This window comes from Anas platyrhynchos, chromosome 34 (assembly GCF_047663525.1).
Source record: "Anas platyrhynchos isolate ZD024472 breed Pekin duck chromosome 34, IASCAAS_PekinDuck_T2T, whole genome shotgun sequence".
Classification (NCBI taxonomy): Eukaryota; Metazoa; Chordata; class Aves; order Anseriformes; family Anatidae; genus Anas; species Anas platyrhynchos.
The window spans coordinates 6,155,001-6,173,993 of record NC_092622.1 but is presented as its reverse complement, the minus strand read 5'-3'; the positions used below and the strand labels follow the sequence as shown (position 1 = coordinate 6,173,993).

Sequence of the window (18,993 nt, the reverse complement as noted above, 5' to 3'; positions counted from 1 at the left end):
GCTGAGTTAAAAGGACAAATCATAGTTGTGCGCGTTTGTTTGATCAGGCCTTTACCTCAGTGCTCACGTTCTCAGACTGCTGGGGTTTTATATTTTTGTCATTTTCTTAGAAAATGGCGAATGATGCATATCCCGGCTTCCAGATGATTAGTTCCTTTTGCTCCCAATTTGTGTCAGGCTGCGTTTGGTTGGAAATGAAAATGTAATTGCAAATTCCCCTCAACAGCACAACATGTCTGTGGTATTAATTAAAGCACTGTAAATACGTAGAATATCTGAGAATGCATTCCTTCAAGCATGGCCGTGTTTTTTTAAACCTACAGAGGAGGCAAAATACGGTATTTAGGCTTAGTAGATGAAATGTATTGCTTCTGTGGTGGCAGATCCGTGTCTTGAGATTTTAAACCTGGTGTATCTCATGCTCGAGCCTTCAAAGGAGATGTTACATAGACAATAAAACGTCCTGCTTTTCGGGGAGGGCTCTCCTTAGGTCACTCAGAAAACGCCTTCAGTCTTCACTCACTGCAGCATTCACAAAGTGAATGCCTTCCTGTAAGGTTAGTCACCGATGGCCACTCATTCCATGCTTTCACTAAGAAAAACCTTCGCAGCTTTGAATCTGAATTTCCTGCCCCGCGTTTAGGTGAGCCCGGAGCGGCGTCAGGCATTGCTGGGCTCCTCGTCCGGCGGCGCTGGTGAAGTGAAAGATGCCAAAAGTGAAGTTTGACAGTGAGCTCGGGGGCTTGTGCTGGCCCGGTGGCTCTCTAAGCCCCCGTGTCTGAGCAGCGGGAGCATCCGAGCAGCACAGGACGGAGCTCAGCAAGAGGCTGGGGTCAGGGCACTGCTGCAAATAGAAATGCTTTGCTGGCTGCAGAGGTTAACCAGGTACGCAGCGCTGTTTTACTACATGGTGGAGACCTACGGAGAGTGTTTCTGCCCTCCTTTTTAGCTGAAACATCCCCAGATTCTACGGGGAAAAGGAATAGAAGGGACTTGCGGAGCAATGTTCTAGTGAAACCCAGCCTTCCTAAAGAAGCCTGCCTGAATAATTCCTGTGAATAACAGACTGTTCAGCTATTTCTTAACATAGAAACGGTGCTGACTGCTTCTTCAGAGTAACATAAGTTAGTGATGCTACTGAAATAGTTGTGGTTCAGACGTAGATCTGATTTCTCCTAAGCACGCTGAATTCACAGCTGTTGATCCTCCAGCGGAGGCTTTGCAATTGAACACCTGTGGATAGGTAAATTTCCCGCTGTTGTTCTCCTTTCCTCTTGTTTTTGTTTTTTTTTGTTTTGTTTTGTTTTGTTTTGTTTTTTCTTAGTAGCATAGGCTTAAGACTCTGAAGAAACGGGCTGCTTTTTTTCATTTCCAACACTGGCTGTTCCTCCTGAGCCCCGCCTTCTATTTTTGCAGTCACAAGATATGTGAATGTAAATTCTTGGGAGAGAGGTAGAAAACTCTGTTTCAACTGGTGTTTTTTTCGGCTATGTGGGGAGACCAAATAGGGTGGTTTTGAATCTTCTGGCTCTTATTCAGAGCAGCAGCATGTGGAGGGAGACAGATGCGTGTGCTTTTTTAGTGCAATGGCTTCAGAAGCAAGAGGGGAAAAAACACTTTCTCTGGGAGCTGGAGAAGGTGTCCTAATCGCAGGAGAGGTTTCTAAATGGCATATCTTTGCGAGTGTTCCTGTAGTCTGGAGGTTTTTGTTTGTTTGTTTGCCTTTGGAAAGTTTTACTGTTAATCTTCACGTCCTTCAGCAGAAGTGAGAAATGTGATTTTATTTTGTGCAGTGTCGCGGACCCTCCGAAATCTACTGGGAAGGATGAATACCTCGCACAGTACCAATGTGATGACAGTGGAGACAAGGAGAAACCAAGAAGATCAAAAGAACGTGACCTTATTTCAAAAGAAAACGTTTTGTACGGCAAAGAGACTTCTGAGCCTGGTGAGAAATTGCGGCAAACTTCCTCTCTCAAGTGTGACACTGAATGTTGCTCTAAAAAGCTTTCCTCCTCAGCTATTGCAGAGAGATGCCAAGGTAGAAAGGACAAGACTAAAAACACTGAGAAAGAGCATTACCAAAGCAAGAGGGAACATGCTCCTAGTGAAGAGAAGGAGAGTCAAAAAGCAGGTCCTTCCAGCGGCCAGGTTCAAAAGGCGTCACGCTGGAGCTCCGAGTTCGGCAGCATTCCGAGACCGTTTTGGCGGTTGTGGAGACGGCCCTGGCTGAGGTGGCTGCTGCTGTTGCTGCTGTCCCCTCTGTCCTCGCTGTTGCCGCTGTTGCCGCTGTTCCCGGACCTTGGAGACCTCCGGCGGCTCCCTGTGACAGGCCCTGTGGCCCCAGGGAGCTGCCCGCCGCCTCGTCGGCCAGCCCGGCAGCAATCCTGCCAGCACAGAATAGCTCACTGCGTTTCAGGGTAAAGTGACGATTAATTTCTATTTCCTGGCCTGGGTGCTGCTTCCTTCTTTAAGGAAGCTTCAAGGTTAAAGGTTAAGCTCAGTTATGTCAGGGCCCAAGTCCGTTTCGTGAAGGGGCTCTTGTACGAAAGCTTAAGCTGGGATTGACTCTCTGCTAAGCGGAGGCCAAACGTGTACCTACTGAGAAGCAGGTCCTAAGTGATAACGTTTTCTAAAGAGACTGCTAAACACATCTGAACAGTGCTGCTGCAAAACTCTGAATGGGGGGATAGCAACTGTCTTAACTGATCTGGAATCTTGAGTTTACTTTTCAGTGGACAAGAGGTGTGTCTCTCAAGGCAAACAAAGAGAGGAGTAACACCCGATACTCATGTCAACATAAATTTATGCTCAGAGCGTAGGTGTAGGAACAGCATCGGTATGTATATGGAACATCGGGAGAGGAAGCTCTGTCGGTATTTACAGTTTTTCTACTACCTTGTCAGAGAGACGTTATCTCCACATTAGAAATGGATGTATTTTGAAACGGTGGTGGTGGATCGGATTTCTTCTTTCTAGTGTTAATATTTGCTCTTGAATCGTACTTAATACCTGGTAACGCCTCAATCAGTTGTCAAAAATAAACTTAAAAATGTGTAAGGCTTATCTCGTTGGTCAGTATAAAGATCAAGGCTTTTTTCCTTTTTCCTTTTTCCTTTTTCCTTTTTCCTTTACCTTTTCCTTTCTTCCCCAGTATTGTTTTTCTTTTCTCCTTCTCACTACAGTCTTAATTTTGTTTCTTGTCCCTTAAGTGTGTTTTCAGTGTGTTGCTGAAACATTTTCTCTTTCAATCCGAAAAAAGGAGCTGTCACTGGTGAAGATCGGAGCTTATCTGAAAATCCCTGAGCCCAGGAGCTGTCACCTTAGTCTTCCAGTCGGACAAGGACGACTTCATTTCTCGTGTAAATGCATTTTTCAGGTTTGCGTATTGTTTTTTCAGGAACGGAAAGTGTGTATAGAATGGATTTAAAATCAATCTTAAATGTAAAATGTCAAGGGAAAAAAGTTCTAGTTACAACCTCTGCACATAATTTGCCAGCTGTGGGACTAGGAGTTTTCTTATTTACTGTGTTTTGTTTAACGTGTCTGAAGTTTAATGGATAGCAATCAAGGCGTGCTAGAAATCTGAAAGCACTTTATGCTTTGTTCTCTCAGTCATTTTGGTATAACAAACTAGCTTATGTTTTAAACGCTCCATTAGGTTAGTGGTTTCCCTATAGGTAACAAGTCCCTGTGTGCTACAGTAAGACAGTAACAAAACATGAAGTATAGAAGTTCATCCTGTCATGGATGCTTCTGCCTACGGACACACAATTATGCTTATTTAAAGCGGTATCACCTTGAAACCTAATCAGCATTTTAAAAAGGACTTTGTAGCAGTTATTGGCTTTTGTCCTGGAGGGCTGAGGTTTGTTTTGTTTTGTTTTACATTCAGCATTTCCATTTCTAGCTTACATTGCCCTGTTGTTTTGCATGAGGAAAACGTGCAACTTTACAAAGCAGAACGGAAAGAGCTGCTTTTTAGTCTAACATTTCAGTTTTTTGTAGGAGTTTTAAATGTGGTAGGAGTAAAACACCAGAAGTACTGCTGCCAAAGTTATATTCAAACTCGTATTTCGTGGAGAAGCAGAAGAAGCCCAGGGAGAAATAAATTTGCAAACGTGCTCTTCATGCTCTCCTTTCCCAAGATTTCTCTGAGATATAGCCCATCCTCTGTGGGTTTTGAGGTATATGGTTCCCAGGAGTGAGAAGGAGGGCCAAACATCTCTCTTCTTGGATCTCAACATGCCAGGGCTTTAGTGTACTGCCACTTACGGCTCCGCTTTTTCACCTGGAAAAAGCGACCACATGATGTAGACTGAGGAGCCCTCACAAATTAACTTGCTATCACAAAGTGACGCCCAGAAAAGGTGTATTTAAAAGCTAGGCTCATTATAGAATAACAACAACCCCCTCATGATTGGTGCAGTAGACAGTGAGGTAGAGGGCGATCCCTGGAAAGACAGAAGAAAAGGAGCAGTGAGTTCTGGGTACCTTTGTGCACACGAAACAGAAAAACGCAGGCAGTGAAGTAATAGTGTTCCATTACTAACGCCAGCAATAGATAATTGCAACAATTATCTATTAGATCATAGGTAATAATTAACAGATAATTGTGCAACTCTGGAAATCAATAAATAACTGATTCCCCTCAGAGAATGTCTTCTACATTTTTATATTAAAAAGACTCCAGAGTTGTAATGGATTAAAATCCTACGGAAGTGAAAGAAATGGCATCAGCCACTAGTTCTGCAGAAGCTAAAAGTAATACCGATAGAGTTTAGATGGAAATTTTCACTTTGTGTGTTTAGTTTGGGGATTCTTTTTAAATCATTCATACCAGCGATTTAGTTCTTAAGGCTGTTTCTTTGAGATTAAGTGACAGGACTTCTGCTATTCTTTTCTTCTTGGAATGCTTCTTGATATTCTTACGTCAACCAGAACTTCTGTCTCTGTCGCAGATGTCAACAATGACTGTAGTTAAGAAGCCCAAATCTTCAAAGTCTAAAAAGCCCTCTTCAAGGCGGTCTGGCAAATCCAAGAAACCAAGTACTAAAATACTGATGTCACGCACCGCAAACTGGGGCCAGATACCGCCTGCAGAAGATTCAAGCCAAGTCTCTGTGGCCCAAGGACGTGGAGGTGCTATTTACTGTAGATCATCTGAAAAATCTAAGGCTTTTGCCCCAAGAGATCTAAGTAAGTGTGAGCTTTATCCTGACTCCATTTTCTTCAAAGCAAAAGTAGAAAATGCAGTTCTTACTTGTTGCACTGATAGAGAAGGGGACTAGTGTGAACAAAGACTTCAAAAGCGAATCCCCTAAGGCAACTGAAGTGACTGATGTTACAGAAATTAATTTTGATATATTTACAGTCAACAGAGAAATATGGGGAGCTTTTTGTAATGCACAGATTCATCCATGTCTTTTCCGTTTTGCAAAGAAAAGTGTTTGATTGTTGCTATTCACAGCTTCCATTTTTCACACGTTTTTTGAATGATAACATTGCTCAGGAAAAGATCTGGTATCTGTAGGGGTACCGTCATTCCTAGTTACTAGTTTTTACCTTTTTTCCGTATAATTTCAAGTCTAAGCTTGTGGTTTAAGTTATAATAAGGAAAAAAACAGTAGTTGAGTTAATCAGGTTAAAGATTATAGATGGAGAGGAACTTGGCATTAGGTACTACAAACAGAATGGCAGTTAGCCTTGCCTTAGAAAAATTAAAATGGTTGACGAAAGCTGTTTTTTTTTTTTTTTTTTTCCCCAAAACATTGTGTTGACCAGCCAATTTGAATTTGGCGGTATTAAAGCTGTCTGCAATAATTTTCTTCTGGCTTGGATTGTAGCTAGCTCCTCTAGGTGCTCCTGCAGAATAGTATTTTTTTAAATACCTTCCTTAGAAACAAACAAACAAAATCTCTTTTTAAATTTAACTTTCTTGCAGTCGTTAATGATGGAATTGCTCCACCACAGAGCATTCTTTTTCCACCTGAGAAGATTTGTATGGATTGGCGAGAAACACAAAGTGTTGGAGTTGGCCTGTACAATCTTGGCAACACATGTTTTCTTAATGCTACTCTACAGTGTTTGACCTACACACCCCCACTTGCCAATTACATGCTTTCTCTCGAGCACGGCCAGTCATGTGAGTACTTTCTAAGAGTATTTCAAATCTGTTGGACAGCTCTGAAGGTGAAAGAACAGCAGTGATTCTGAGACAAGCTTATTTGCCTGATTTTACCTGTAGAAGCTGGCTTTGAGCACTGTATTAGCAGTGGGCTCCGAATAGCATACGGAGTGCAATTAATGCACTGTTTGTTTAATGAATGAATTTATTTATTTATTTATTTATTTATTTATTAAAGGATCATTTATTGCTTCGTGGGAATAATGAAGTGCATTGGACAGTAATGCATTTAGTAGTAATTTTAGAGAGTAATACATTTTTCAGCCTGTGGAGTTCACATTCCTGTCAGCCTTTACAAATGTGACTTTGCAGTAGTCTTTTAGATTTCTCATCACAAAATGCATTTGAATACAGGCTTAGTGGATATTTTTATTCTGTAAAGTTGTGTGAAATGAAATGTTACAAGACTGTTGGGACATTGGCATCTTGGGAGAATAGAATGTAGCAAAGAGAGTGGATATCGTATCTATAGTTTAAATTTTACTTAGATGTTTGTTTGTAGTTATGGATATTTTGCTGGACTGGGATGCTTTCTTCTTTCACTCTTCAGGTCGTGAACAAGATTTTTGCATGATGTGCACAATGGAGACTCACATTAACCAGGCCCTGCGTTGCACTGTTGATGCCATCGAGCCTACGCATGTCATCAGTAATCTCAGTCGTAAGTGGCTTCAGATGTGTTTCTTTTCGATAGCTTGTAATCTTCAAATACTTATTTGATGTGTATAAGTGGTTTTAACACTAGAAAGAAGAGAGATTTTAGAAATACAAGAATGATTTCATTTTTAAATGAGGTGAATACTATCATCTTCTTCTTTAGGAATAGGACAACATTTCCGTTTTGGCAGTCAAGAAGACGCACACGAGTTCTTGCGCTATACTGTTGATGCTATGCAGGAAGCGTGCTTGAATGGAAGCACCGAGTAAGCATAAACAAGTTCACTTTCATACATTCTCTAGCACCTTCTAGTCCTTTATTTACTATCAAAAATGATCTCTAGCACCTTTTAGTGCCTTATTTACTATCAGCAACGAAAGTCTACATCATCCTTAGTTTTCATAAAACTCTTTGAAGAGTTAACTCTGCGCCTTAAATCTTCTGAGGTCTGATTATAATTTATTTCCAGATTGGACAGATCTTCTCAAGCTACCACCATCATTCATCAAATATTTGGAGGATTTCTAAGATCGAGAGGTACTTTAAAAAATATTCCTGTCCTTAGAACTGATCTGTGTCTTTTGTCGGTAGTAAAGCAGTCTGTAGTTTGTCTAAAGTAGTATCTGGCAACAACTTGAATTTGGACAGTTAGTCTCCTTCACATAAGGTTAAGCATTTATATTTTGCTTCCAGTGAAGTGCTTGAATTGCAAAGCAGTTTCAGATACGTATGAGGCATTTCTTGATATCACTTTGGATATAAAGGTAAGATGTTTTCTAAATATAATTCATGATGTTTAAGTACATGCCTAACTTTCTAAATTAAACTTGTTTACCTTAAAAAACCAAACCACATATAATGTTAAAACGTAAGAGCTTGGTGGTGCTAAGGAAGTGGATTGGACTTTGTCCTTCTGTGGAACCCATGTAAATAGTCTCCACATTTGCATTGGGTTTAAGGGGAAAGAATTCTCTTTCTGCAAAAATTATAATGCTGTCATACTTCTCTGTTGTTCTACCCCAATGTACATCTAATTGTTAGACTGATGAATTTGTCCCCAGTATTGATGACAAAGCACACTATAGATGCTGTCTAGGCTACTGGAAAAGTATTTGTTCCGAAGTCAAATGACTTCCAGGTGAGGTCAATGCTGAGCATGCTCTTTCTGCCTCCTTCTTCACAGTGCTCATAGTAGATCGCTGGAGTATGTTAGTAAGATTCTCTTACAAACTACTAGTACGTCTCTGGAATTTTGAATTTACGGTGACTTTACGCTCTTCTTTCTCGCTCCTCTAGGCGGTTTCATCTGTTACCAGAGCTCTGGAACTCTTTGTGAAACCTGAAGAGCTGGGTGGAGAGAATTGCTATAAATGTAGCGAGTAAGATTTTGACGAATTAGGTCTTAATCCTAGATGTCAGTTTTATATGTTGCATGACTCTGTTGGACTACCTCTAAACTTTGGATCTACTTACGAGTTTTGTGGAAGTTTATAAAACACTTGGATTTTTGTTTCTTTGGAGGGGGGAAGTCTTGTTCAGAGGCATTCCCTATGGGTTTGCAATTCTCTGGCTCGTATTTTGCCATCAGAATTCAAAAAGAGATACTTTTGTTCTTTCTATTTATTAGCTCTCGACAGTACTTTTCTTGATGTAAACTGCCCAGTTTCCGTTGTTCTCTGGGCTAGTGGCTAATTTTCACTGCTTACACTGTAGGTCCTACCTTGGAGCGGGCAATGTATCAAACTGAACTATTGTGTTTCAAAGGATGGCAGACAGTTTCAGTGTCTTTCCAGACAAGCTCAGTACATGAAGACTTCCTACTGTTAAATGTCTCCCTCCTGTAGAATGACCATGTGCTTCTGTTGTATTTTTGATGTTGATAGACGACCTATGTTGGAGATTATTTGCAATTTCTAGTCCTGGGGACCAAGGCTCTCTCGTTCCACTTTCATTATTTGTATTTCCCTTGAAAGCTGAAAGAATGTATCCAGGATTGGAGTTCAAATAGCCACTTTTGTAGACCAAGAAATGGTACCTTGCCATCCAACCTGGTAATACCCTTTCATGAGAGATTCCTGTTCCTGCTATGCCCGGGGTTTTGGGAGAATTTACCTTCTTCACTGTATTAACAAACCTGACACGCAGTGCATGGGTTTATGAAAAGAAAAAAGACCAAGCTATTATGCAAGTAAATGTCATTCAAATAGCATAGGCATGCGTGAGACATTAAAACGAGTTTGTTTTGGGGGCGAAAAAAGAAGATGCCTTCAAACACTTATCTCTGCTTGTTTTTAAGGTGTAATAAGATGGTTCCTGCATCCAAGAGATTTACCATACACCGTTCTTCCAAGGTTCTCACAATATCACTGAAAAGATTTGCAGATTTCACAGGTGGAAAGATCAACAAGGTATATTTACCACTGTAATGCAACTATATCATTGTGTAATGGGACATCCCCCAAAGCTGAAAGTTGTTTATATTTTCAGACAGTAATTGTAGACTAACGACTATGGCTTATTCTTTCTCTTAATATCAATAAAGTTCCCGCTTGACAAGAAGCATATGCTTTCCTCTGAGAAGGCTGATTCATCAGGAAACAGTTCTCTGCAACTTCTAGTCTTAAACATTGTTTATGGGAAGACTTATTTGTAGTGAATCAAGAAATATCTTCTAGAAATATATTCTAGAAATAAATTCTAGTCTGTGTTTTTTGGAAGTGTTTTTCTCTGGCTAGTCCACGAAGTACTCTGGGATAATTTTCTATCTTCTTGGTCTCTCTTTAGGAGGTGAAATATCCGGAGTATTTGGACCTGAGAGCCTACATGTCACAGTCAATGGGAGAACCACTGCTCTATGCCTTATACGCGGTGCTGGTACATCACGGTGTCAGCTGTCACTCAGGACACTATATATGCTATGTAAAGGTAGAAGTCAACAGCATTTCTAACAGGGTAAAGGTTGTGCTGGCAAACCAGTGAAAGCGTGACTAGCAGCTACTGTTTCTAGGGAAAAAGATTTCATTATATTTTTATTTGACACGTGTGTATTTTGTTCCTATCCGTGATTTCATTTGGAACACGTGCAATTCACCTAAAGAAATGGTTGTCTTTATTTGCAGGCTGGTAATGGACTTTGGTATCAGATGAATGATGCTAAAGTAGTCCGTACTGACATTAAGAGAGTTCTTGGTCAGCAAGCTTACATACTTTTTTATATCAGGTAATAACAAATCTTAACATGTGTTCAGAAGAGATTTACTTTCCTGTTATTGATATTTTTCTGTTTTGCAAGTGTTTTTCTTGCTATCCCAGGGAAAGATTATTATTTGTCTAATTCAGTTCTGTCTAACCTGAAATTCTCTGTGTCATTTATTATCTTTTGTTGCTTGGCCTGAAACTGCAGCACTTGTGTAAATTGCTATCTATGTGTTACCTGTAGCTGGCTAATTTAGAGAAGGAGAAAAATGAAGGTCATCTGTCATGTAAGAATGAATTATTGTTCTGAAAGTGATAGTCTTAGTAGGAAGACTGTTCTCTCCTTTTCAGTTTGTAGTCTTGGCGAAGCCTTCTGTAGAGAAGGCTTCCATATCGTATGAACTGTTCCTCTAAAATTATAGGATGGGATTTAATCCAAGAGTAGGCTGAAAGAAAAACTAAACTACGATCACTGCTCTTTTCTGAAGGCGCTATGATTTGACACTTGGAGAACGTGCGTTTTACTTGCCAGCACCATCTTATCCCTGTTCATTCCCTCCTGGTCAGCAGGGGGCTAATAGTAAGCAGGCTGGATTTATGGGACCACGACTTCTTCCTCATATGATTAAGGTAATTCAGGGAAGTGGGAGGGCAGGTAACGGCACCAAACTGCTAGTGGGTTTGGGGTTTGGTGTGGGGTTTTTTGTTTGGTTTTCAGCATCTTAGTTTTGTTTTCCTTCCCATGCTGCAGCTTTCTTCACAGCCTTCATGCTACAGCCAGAGTCATTCAAACAGTGGTTACTGCTAAATTGTGCAGCCATGCGACTCCATTACTTAATACCTCCAAGACAGCTTTCTAAAGCACAGAGAGCTACGCTCTTTGACAATTTAAGCAGAGTGTACTAATCCTCGAATCATTTAAAAGAGGACTTGTTTTTCCTATCGTCGTCACTTTAGCTAAGACAGGGAAAACTAATTGTCTTATTCCTGAGCACCAGAACAATTACTTCAGGCTTTTCAGGGTATGTTTAAAGGGGAAAATAAATATATTTGGGAATAGCAGCAGGTAATGTTAAGTTGTTTGGCTGGTTTTCAAAGATGATGTTAATTTGATTCCAATCGGCTGTAAACCAAAAGCAGGAATTGAATACGCTTATTGGACTTGCATTTATCTTTAAAGGGCAGTGTGTTTTTCTTTGTAGGTGTTAAGACCATTTGTAGAAATACTCAGTAGGAGAGTTTTGTGTTTCAAAATGTTAAATGCAGTGTTTGCGTTAATCCATCTTGCCATTTCTTCTTTTTAAATACAGAATTCAAGCCGTTTAAATGGAAATGGATCCATAAAAGAGGACGCAAAGACCACTGGTGTCACCCTAAAAAGGCCATCTTCAGCACCACCGATGGCCTGTGTTCAAAACCAGACAATTACCAGGCCTTCAATTACTGATCCGTCAAGAAAACAGAAGATCACCACCAGTATTCACAATAAATTGCCTGCTCGTCGGACTGTGTCACAGCCTGACTGTCTTAGCAGTGCTGCGGAGGACGAAGATCTCTACCAGGCTGTTCCTTCATCCACAATTACAAATTCGGTAATGCAAATGAAGCAAATGCAAACAAGCAAAAAAGTTTCTGATGAGATTTTTGTGGAGCCAACAGTGAATGAAAATCCTAAACTCAGCTCTGATAACACAGTCCCTTACGGTGCAGAATCTTCAGGAAAATCTGAGGAGGAGTCAAAGGGCTTATTTAAAAGGAATTGCAATGCAATGTCCTCTAATGGAATTTTGGTTGGAAAGGTAGTCCGTACATTGCAGCATTCCGGTTCTTCCTGTCAGAATGCTGACGAAGGAAGATCCCAGCATGAGCTGCCAAAAACCGATTCACTAAATGGTGCTATTAGGTTAGTTAATGAATCGAAAGAAAACGGACTGAAACTTGATGATTCCACTTGCCGAGTTGAACCTGTTAAACCTTCTGAGATGTTCTTTTCTAAAACAAATGGATTGCTTGAAACATAGATTTGCTCCATCGAGAATTTCTCACCTATGATGTATTCGGGAGTGTTTATTGTGTTCCTAATTCAGGTGAAATACTGAGAAAACACAGCACAAATGTGATTGTAAGACTTTGTGGTATTATCCTATTAGAATTTGCAGACCTGAGCTTACATTAGAACTTGTCAACTTAAGCTCAGCTGAGATAAAAATTCCTAAGTTTCATAAAGTAGATTTTGGGAGGTGAGTTGGGGTTATCTTTGAAGTGTAGATAATGCATACAACTCAAAACGGTCTTGCTTACCATTTAATGGAGAAATTCTGACAAGACTAGTCCTCAGTACTACTACAAATAGTATTTTTTTGTCTGCTGACTTGTGCGTTTTGATTGCAGATGCCTGGAGCTATGCCTTCAGTCAATCGAGAAATCATCACAGAGTCCCTCACAGCCAGCCAGCTGAACAGCTTGTCAGAGGAAACGAGGTAAAATGAGCACAGTCTGATTAAGACAAGACCTTATGGAAGTTCGTTACGGTTTTATCTGTCTACTAATAGTATTTAATGGAAGGATTTAAATTAGTACAATTCCATGCTGTATATCCAGCGTTACGAACAGAACTAATGATCAGCACTGAGCATATCACTCTGATGCAGGTTGGTGCCTCAAGGAGAACTTGTGTTCCTTCATAGAATGTTTTTCCATTTTTCTCCACTGTCTGGAGAAACACTGGCTGTTCCCCGCTCGCCCCTATGCCTTTTTTCTCAGAGCAGCAGGTGGAAGGAGACGGATGCATTTGCTTTTTTAGTGCAATGGCTTCAGAAGCAAGAGGGGAGAAAGCACTTTCTCAGGGAGCTGAAGAAGGTGTCCTAATCACAGGAGAGGTTTCTAAATGGCATATCTCTGCAAGTGTTCCTGTAGTCTGGAGGTTTTTGTTTGTTTGTTTGCCTTTGGAAGGTTTTACTGTTAATCTTCACGTCCTTCAGCAGAAGTGAGAAATGTGATTTTATTTTGTGCAGTGTCGCGGACCCTCCGAAATCTACTGGGAAGGATGAATACCTCGCACAGTACCAATGTGATGACGGTGGAGACAAGGAGAAACCAAGAAGATCAAAAGAACGTGACCTCATTTCAAAAGAAAACGTTTTGTACGGCAAAGAGACTTCTGAGCCTGGTGAGAAATTGCGGCAAACTTCCTCTCTCAAGTGTGACACTGAATGTAGCTCTAAAAAGCTTTCCTCCTCAGCTATTGCAGAGAGATGCCAAGGTAGAAAGGACAAGACTAAAAACACTGAGAAAGAGCATTACCAAAGCAAGAGGGAACATGCTCCTAGTGAAGAGAAGGAGAGTCAAAAAGCAGGTCCTTCCAGCAAGAGGAGGTGTTCTCAGAGCGTGGAAGTTGTTGAGCAAAAGCGTCACAAGCAGGAGCACTGGGAGGGAAGCAGGTGCAGATCTTTCCCTGGTGAAAGAAACAGCCCTGAGAATGGCAGAAGAGCAGTCAAATATTCAAAGTACAGATCTGGCAGAGGAGGAAGATCAGAACAAGGTAGCAATAGATATTACCGATCCAAAGGGGAAAGAAGTTGGAGCAGAGAAAGATACTATCGAGATGAAGCATGGAGGTGGGAAAGATGTAGCTATTACAATGATTACTATTCACCTCATGCGACAGGAGACAGTAGAGAGAGAAAGTTCTCTCACGGCGATGCAGCCTTTGACAAATGGACTGCAACTTACTACGGCAGGTCACATAAGCATTATCATTACAAAAGTGGATGGCCTCACGGTTCCCTCTTGAGAGATGAAGATGGACGTCGCTTTAGCACACCCCGAGCAGACTTGCATCGTTGCTCGGTATCTCAGCAACATTCTGGAAGACATTCTCGTGAAAGACATGCGCTTCCACCTGTGTCAGCTCATTTGGAGAACTGTCGCCAGAAAAATGAAACAGAAGGAAACAGAAAAAGAAAATCTACCCGTGCAGAAGGTAGTGAAAGTGAAATAGAAAGACAGAAAGATAGAAAAGGAGCTTTTAGGTGGTGAAAAAAATGCAAAAATATCACAAGTTCTAGAAGAAAAAGAAGTCTAAGGATAAACATGGAGAGAAGGATTCCAAGTAAGCAAGGATTCCAGCATACTCCGCATTTTTTATCCTAATTCTTTTCTGGGTGCTTCTCATGTATTCCTTCTTTTTTTTTTTTCTCCTTTTTTTTTTCTTCTCTTTTTTTCTTCTTCTTTTTTTTTTTTTTTTTTTTTTTTTTTCTGGTAGTTTCTAAGTTACTTAGATAGCATCAGCTGGCTGGGGATCATGTTGTTAGGTTGATCAGTGAAGATAGGAAAGCTATTGCTGAATTGTTTCAGAGCACTAGCTTTGGACCACATAGTTGGAAACACATCCGTACACCATTCTGGATTAGGTTAAAAGTTTTTTTCTGCTTGCACGTATTCCAGAGCTAGCCATTGTTAATGATCTGTGTACAAACCAGGACCTGTGGTCCTCCAATCTGAGGGCTTAAGTTTGCTACATCTAAAGTAAGTTGCGTGTGCACAAAGCACCACAAAATAGCTGACATGCTGCAAATCATCACCTGTGGTAAAATAAATAAAGTTTCATATAGGCAACAAGTGCCACATCTTTTTTTCTCTTTTAAACTTGCATGTTTCTTTCAGACTTCACGATTTGTGTTTCTGTGTGCTCCACTTTGACAATGCCAATCCCAAGCGTAAAACAAGAAGAAAAAGGAGAAGAAAAAGAAGAAAAAAGAGAAACAGCAGGAAAGTGAAAGGCTCCTTGGAACACTTAGATCCTCGTTTCCAGAAGATAACGCGGGAGAAGAAGGAAGAATCCCATCCTCCAGATGGCTCTTCATGTGAGCAATGCAGAAGTGAGAGCAGTAAACAACCTTACAAGGAAGGGAAGCCTTCCAGTGCAGGCGAAAGCAAGAAATACACCTCCGTCTCATCCAACGAGTGTATTAAAGGTAAGCGGCCGCAGTGTGTTTGAGGAATTCCTTTTCTATTAATGTAGAGATTATTTCCAACAGTCTTGAAGTGCTTGGTGACTTAACAGTCTGCTGGATATTAAAAAAAAAAGCTGATGGACTTTTTCTTTCCGTTTTTAAATGACCACTAGGAAAGAATGCCTGAAATAAAGAGGTGAAAGGCAAATAGTTTTCATTTGGTGTGATGATTAAGTGGCAAACAAGAGGAAGAGTTGCAAGATCCCTTCTTAAATTCAGTCCAGCCAAGTAGGAAAAGTAAACGTGGACAGCTGTATCTTGGCAAAGAAGATAGTAGGGAGCAAGGAGGTTTAGCAGTCAAGATGGAAGGTGATGCCATGAGGCTTACAGGCTAGTAATGTTCTAGTGAAATCCAGCCTTCCTAAAGAAACCTGCCTGACTACTTCACGTGAATAACAGACTCTGTTCAGCTATTTCCTAACATAGAAACGGTGCTGACTGCTTCTTCAGAGTAACATAAGTTAGTGATGCTACTGAAATAGTTGTGGTTCAGACATAGATCTGATTTCTCCTAAGCACGCTGAATTCACAGCTGTTGATCCTCCAGCAGAGGCTTTGCAATTGAACACCTGGAGAATAGGTAAATTTCCCGCTGTTGTTCTCCTCTCCTCTTGTTTTGTTTTGTTTTGTTTTCCTAGTAGAATAGGCTTAAGACTCTGAAGAAACAGGCTGCTTTTTTTCATTTCCAACACTGGCTGTTCCTCCTGAGCCCCGCCTTCTATTTTTGCAGTCACAGGATACGTGAATGTAAATTCTTGGGAGAGAGGTAGAAAACTCTGTTTCAACTGGTGTTTTTTTCGGCTATGTGGGGAGACCAAATAGGGTGGTTTTGAATCTTCTGGCTCTTATTCAGAGCAGCAGCATGTGGAGGGAGACAGATGCGTGTGCTTTTTTAGTGCAATGGCTTCAGAAGCAAGAGGGGAAAAAACACTTTCTCTGGGAGCTGGAGAAGGTGTCCTTATCGCAGGAGAGGTTTCTAAATGGCATATCTCTGCAAGTGTTCCTGTAGTCTGGAGGTTTTTGTTTGTTTGTTTGCCTTTGGAAGGTTTTACTGTTAATCTTCACGTCCTTCAGCAGAAGTGAGAAATGTGATTTTATTTTGTGCAGTGTCGCGGACCCTCCGAAATCTACTGGGAAGGATGAATACCTCGCACAGTACCAATGTGATGACGGTGGAGACAAGGAGAAACCAAGAAGATCAAAAGAACTTGACCTTATTTCTAATGAAAATGTTTTGTACGGCAAAGAGACTTCTGAGCCTGGTGAGAAATTGCGGCAAACTTCCTCTCTCAAGTGTGACACTGAATGTAGCTCTAAAAAGCTTTCCTCCTCAGCTATTGCAGAGAGATGCCAAGGTAGAAAGGACAAGACTAAAAACACTGAGAAAGAGCATTACCAAAGCACGAGGGAACATCACGGAACATTTTCCGTGATTTTCTTCCTGAGCAGAAGTGTGCAGTACTCCTTTTCCATTAATGTAGAGATTATTTCAAACAGTCTTGAAGTGCTTGATGACTTACCAGTCTGCAGATGTATTATCAAACCAAAAAAAAAAACCCGACTTGGTAGACTATTTTTTTCCCACTTTTGAATGACTACTAGGAAGAAGGTTGTTCCGGCATCAAGAAAGTCATGTGGAATGTAACAAAATTTACTGAACCAGTAAATAAAAACTATATTTTTCTATTAGTTCCATTGTTTCAACTCTTCTGACGCTTATGGATGGCACAGATAACAGAGGGGAGATCGTGGTAATCGGAGCTACCAACAGACTGGATTCTATAGATCCTGCTTTACGAAGACCAGGACGCTTTGGCAGAGAGTTCCTCTTCAACTTGCCAAATAAAGAGGTGAGAACTTAAATTCAACGTTAGTTCTACCATGGCAAAGTCCAACTTTATAGGAAAAAAAAATAATTGACAACTTGAACAAAAGAGTGATATGTGGAGACACTGCGTTGTTCCATGGAGGGCAAATCTGGTACTGGATATATATGGTCAGGATGATACCACCAAGTAGTTAGTTCTATAATCAAACCTTTCATTCCCAAAGTTGTACCTGTTTGCTTAATTATTTAGTCCACTTGGGCGTTTTCATCATGAAGTTGTGTTTGTGGTCTCAATCCTTCACTTCTGAATGAATAGGGGACGTGTTTGCATTTGATTGTGCCCCGGATCGGTGGTAGTAGTTTGAGTCATAATTATTTTCTTCTTTATAGTAATTGTAGCAATTTGAAGCATTGTGCCAGAAGTGCTTTCTGTGCATTTACAGCCTGAAAAGCAAATGTGATGAAGTAATGAGACTGTCACAATGAAAGCTTGCTAAGTTTTAGAGAAGTTTTTTGGACAACAAAGAAATGTTTCTGGATAAATTTTTCATTACAGTATTTTCCTCTGGGTCATTAGGTCCCGTAGTTTGGAAACTTGTTATTGAAGCTATAAATGCCTTTTCTTTCATTGTAGGTTCCTAGAAAAAGTTCAGTATAACAAATAAGAAATATTCAATTTCCTGGTTGAAAATGCAGAGTGTATATTAAATAACTGTAAAATACTTGAAAGTTGAGCAAGTAAGAAAAGCGTATTAATAGATGAGGGGTTTTGAGGAAGGACTGGGTTTTTTTTTTTTGTTTGTTTGTTTGTTTGCTTTTTGGTTTGTTTGTTTCTTGTTGGTATTTTTAAGGAAAACTTGGGGCAAGCTAAAACGCAATGATTTTGCTTCCAGGCTAGAAAAGAAATTTTCAAGATTCATACTCGTGACTGGACCCCTAAGCCACCGGACATGTTGCTTGATGAACTAGCTGAGAAATGCATTGGTAAGACTGAAACCAAAATGGATTCTTGCTTGTGAGCAAGTTGTAAAGAACCTTAGCTTGTACCAGGCAGTACCCAAGCTCTTGTGCCTTGCTGCACAACTAGTCAACGAGGCAGCTGGCACGCCTTCATAGCAATCAGAGTTAGATGCTTTCATCTATTTACTCTTTGTTGTCGTTCTTTTTGTTGTCTGAGAACGTTAAATGGTTCTGGGGCATCTTCCTCAAGAGTATAGTTTTTGATGAGGAGTCTGCTTCAGCTGCATAAGCGCAGGATATCAGGCAGTGAGCAACATGAAACTTCCCTGCCGAGCGGTAGCACTTTGAATTCCCTGTTAACCTGTTTGGTTTTGGCATTACAAATTCTTTAAATGTTGCATGTTGTAAACCTGGGCCTTGACTGATGTAATGTTTGATTTTTGTTTGTTAGGATACTGTGGTGCAGATATCAAATCTTTATGTACTGAAGCTGCGCTGTGCTCTCTACGTCGATGCTATCCTCAGATTTATGCAAGTAGGGAGAGGTTGCTACTATTAAAATAAAAGCAAAAAAAAAGCATTATATAAAAAAAAAAAAGCATTATATTATGCAAGTAGGGAGAGGTTGCTTCTATTAAAATAAAAGCAAAGGACTTTTTCATGGCTCTGAAGAAGGTTGTTCCGGCATCAAACAGGATCGTGGCTTCACCCAGACAAGCACTATCACCCATTTTCAAGCCACTTTTTAAAAGATCAGGAGCGAATATTTTACAAGTTGTGCAGAAGATCTTCCCGCATGCACAGCTCGCACTAAAGGAGGACCGACAGCAAGGTATAACCACAGCATCCACTTCTTTATAATTCTGCTAAAGCAAAAACTTGTGGTTTGTGCAATCAACTTAAACCTTTCAGACATAATGATGGTAGAATTTTATTATTTGCATGTGCATGTCTTTCTTTTGGGCATGTCTGGAAGATAACGCATAGGTTTTATTCTGGATTCGAAACTGAAATGCCAAATGGAAGCCCTGAATGACTCAATACACAGTAAAGGACGATGCGTTCTCTACTGAAGCATCCTGCTTCTGACGGCAGCTAAGATAATTAGCATTTGTAGAGGTTGACTTGAGGTTTGAAGTATAAGGCACCT

The 18,993-nt window shown here is 40.5% G+C and overlaps 2 protein-coding genes and 2 long non-coding RNA genes across 4 annotated transcripts in view; all 4 read left to right on the top strand.

Moving 5' to 3' along the window:
• Positions 1–1,994: 1,994 nt before the first annotated feature.
• On the top strand, positions 1,995–6,830 carry LOC140000902 (uncharacterized). The gene is made up of 4 exons (XR_011806117.1): positions 1,995–3,362; positions 4,962–5,199; positions 5,945–6,145; positions 6,738–6,830. It is a non-coding gene; the product is annotated as an uncharacterized lncRNA (long non-coding RNA).
• A 1,287-nt stretch (positions 6,831–8,117) lies between these two features.
• LOC140000867 (ubiquitin carboxyl-terminal hydrolase 42-like) lies at positions 8,118–12,524 on the top strand. Its single transcript, XM_072031837.1, has 7 exons — positions 8,118–8,224; positions 9,142–9,253; positions 9,630–9,770; positions 9,965–10,065; positions 10,529–10,670; positions 11,351–11,632; positions 12,432–12,524. Exons 2-7 carry the CDS (start codon positions 9,152–9,154, stop codon positions 12,522–12,524), a joined length of 861 nt encoding a protein of 286 aa, XP_071887938.1. The 5' UTR covers positions 8,118–8,224; positions 9,142–9,151.
• A 744-nt stretch (positions 12,525–13,268) lies between these two features.
• LOC139998621 (uncharacterized) lies at positions 13,269–16,917 on the top strand. The gene is made up of 4 exons (XR_011806095.1): positions 13,269–14,151; positions 14,706–15,016; positions 16,163–16,317; positions 16,746–16,917. It is a non-coding gene; the product is annotated as an uncharacterized lncRNA (long non-coding RNA).
• A 1,387-nt stretch (positions 16,918–18,304) lies between these two features.
• The window catches only part of LOC140000904 (ATPase family AAA domain-containing protein 2-like), a 2,720-nt gene continuing 2,031 nt past the window's right edge, over positions 18,305–18,993 (top strand). Inside the window, exon 1 of the mRNA XM_072032013.1 lies at positions 18,305–18,675. Within this exon, the coding sequence (XP_071888114.1) occupies positions 18,504–18,675 (172 nt within the window). The 5' untranslated portion in view covers positions 18,305–18,503. The remainder of the gene's footprint in view (positions 18,676–18,993) is intronic.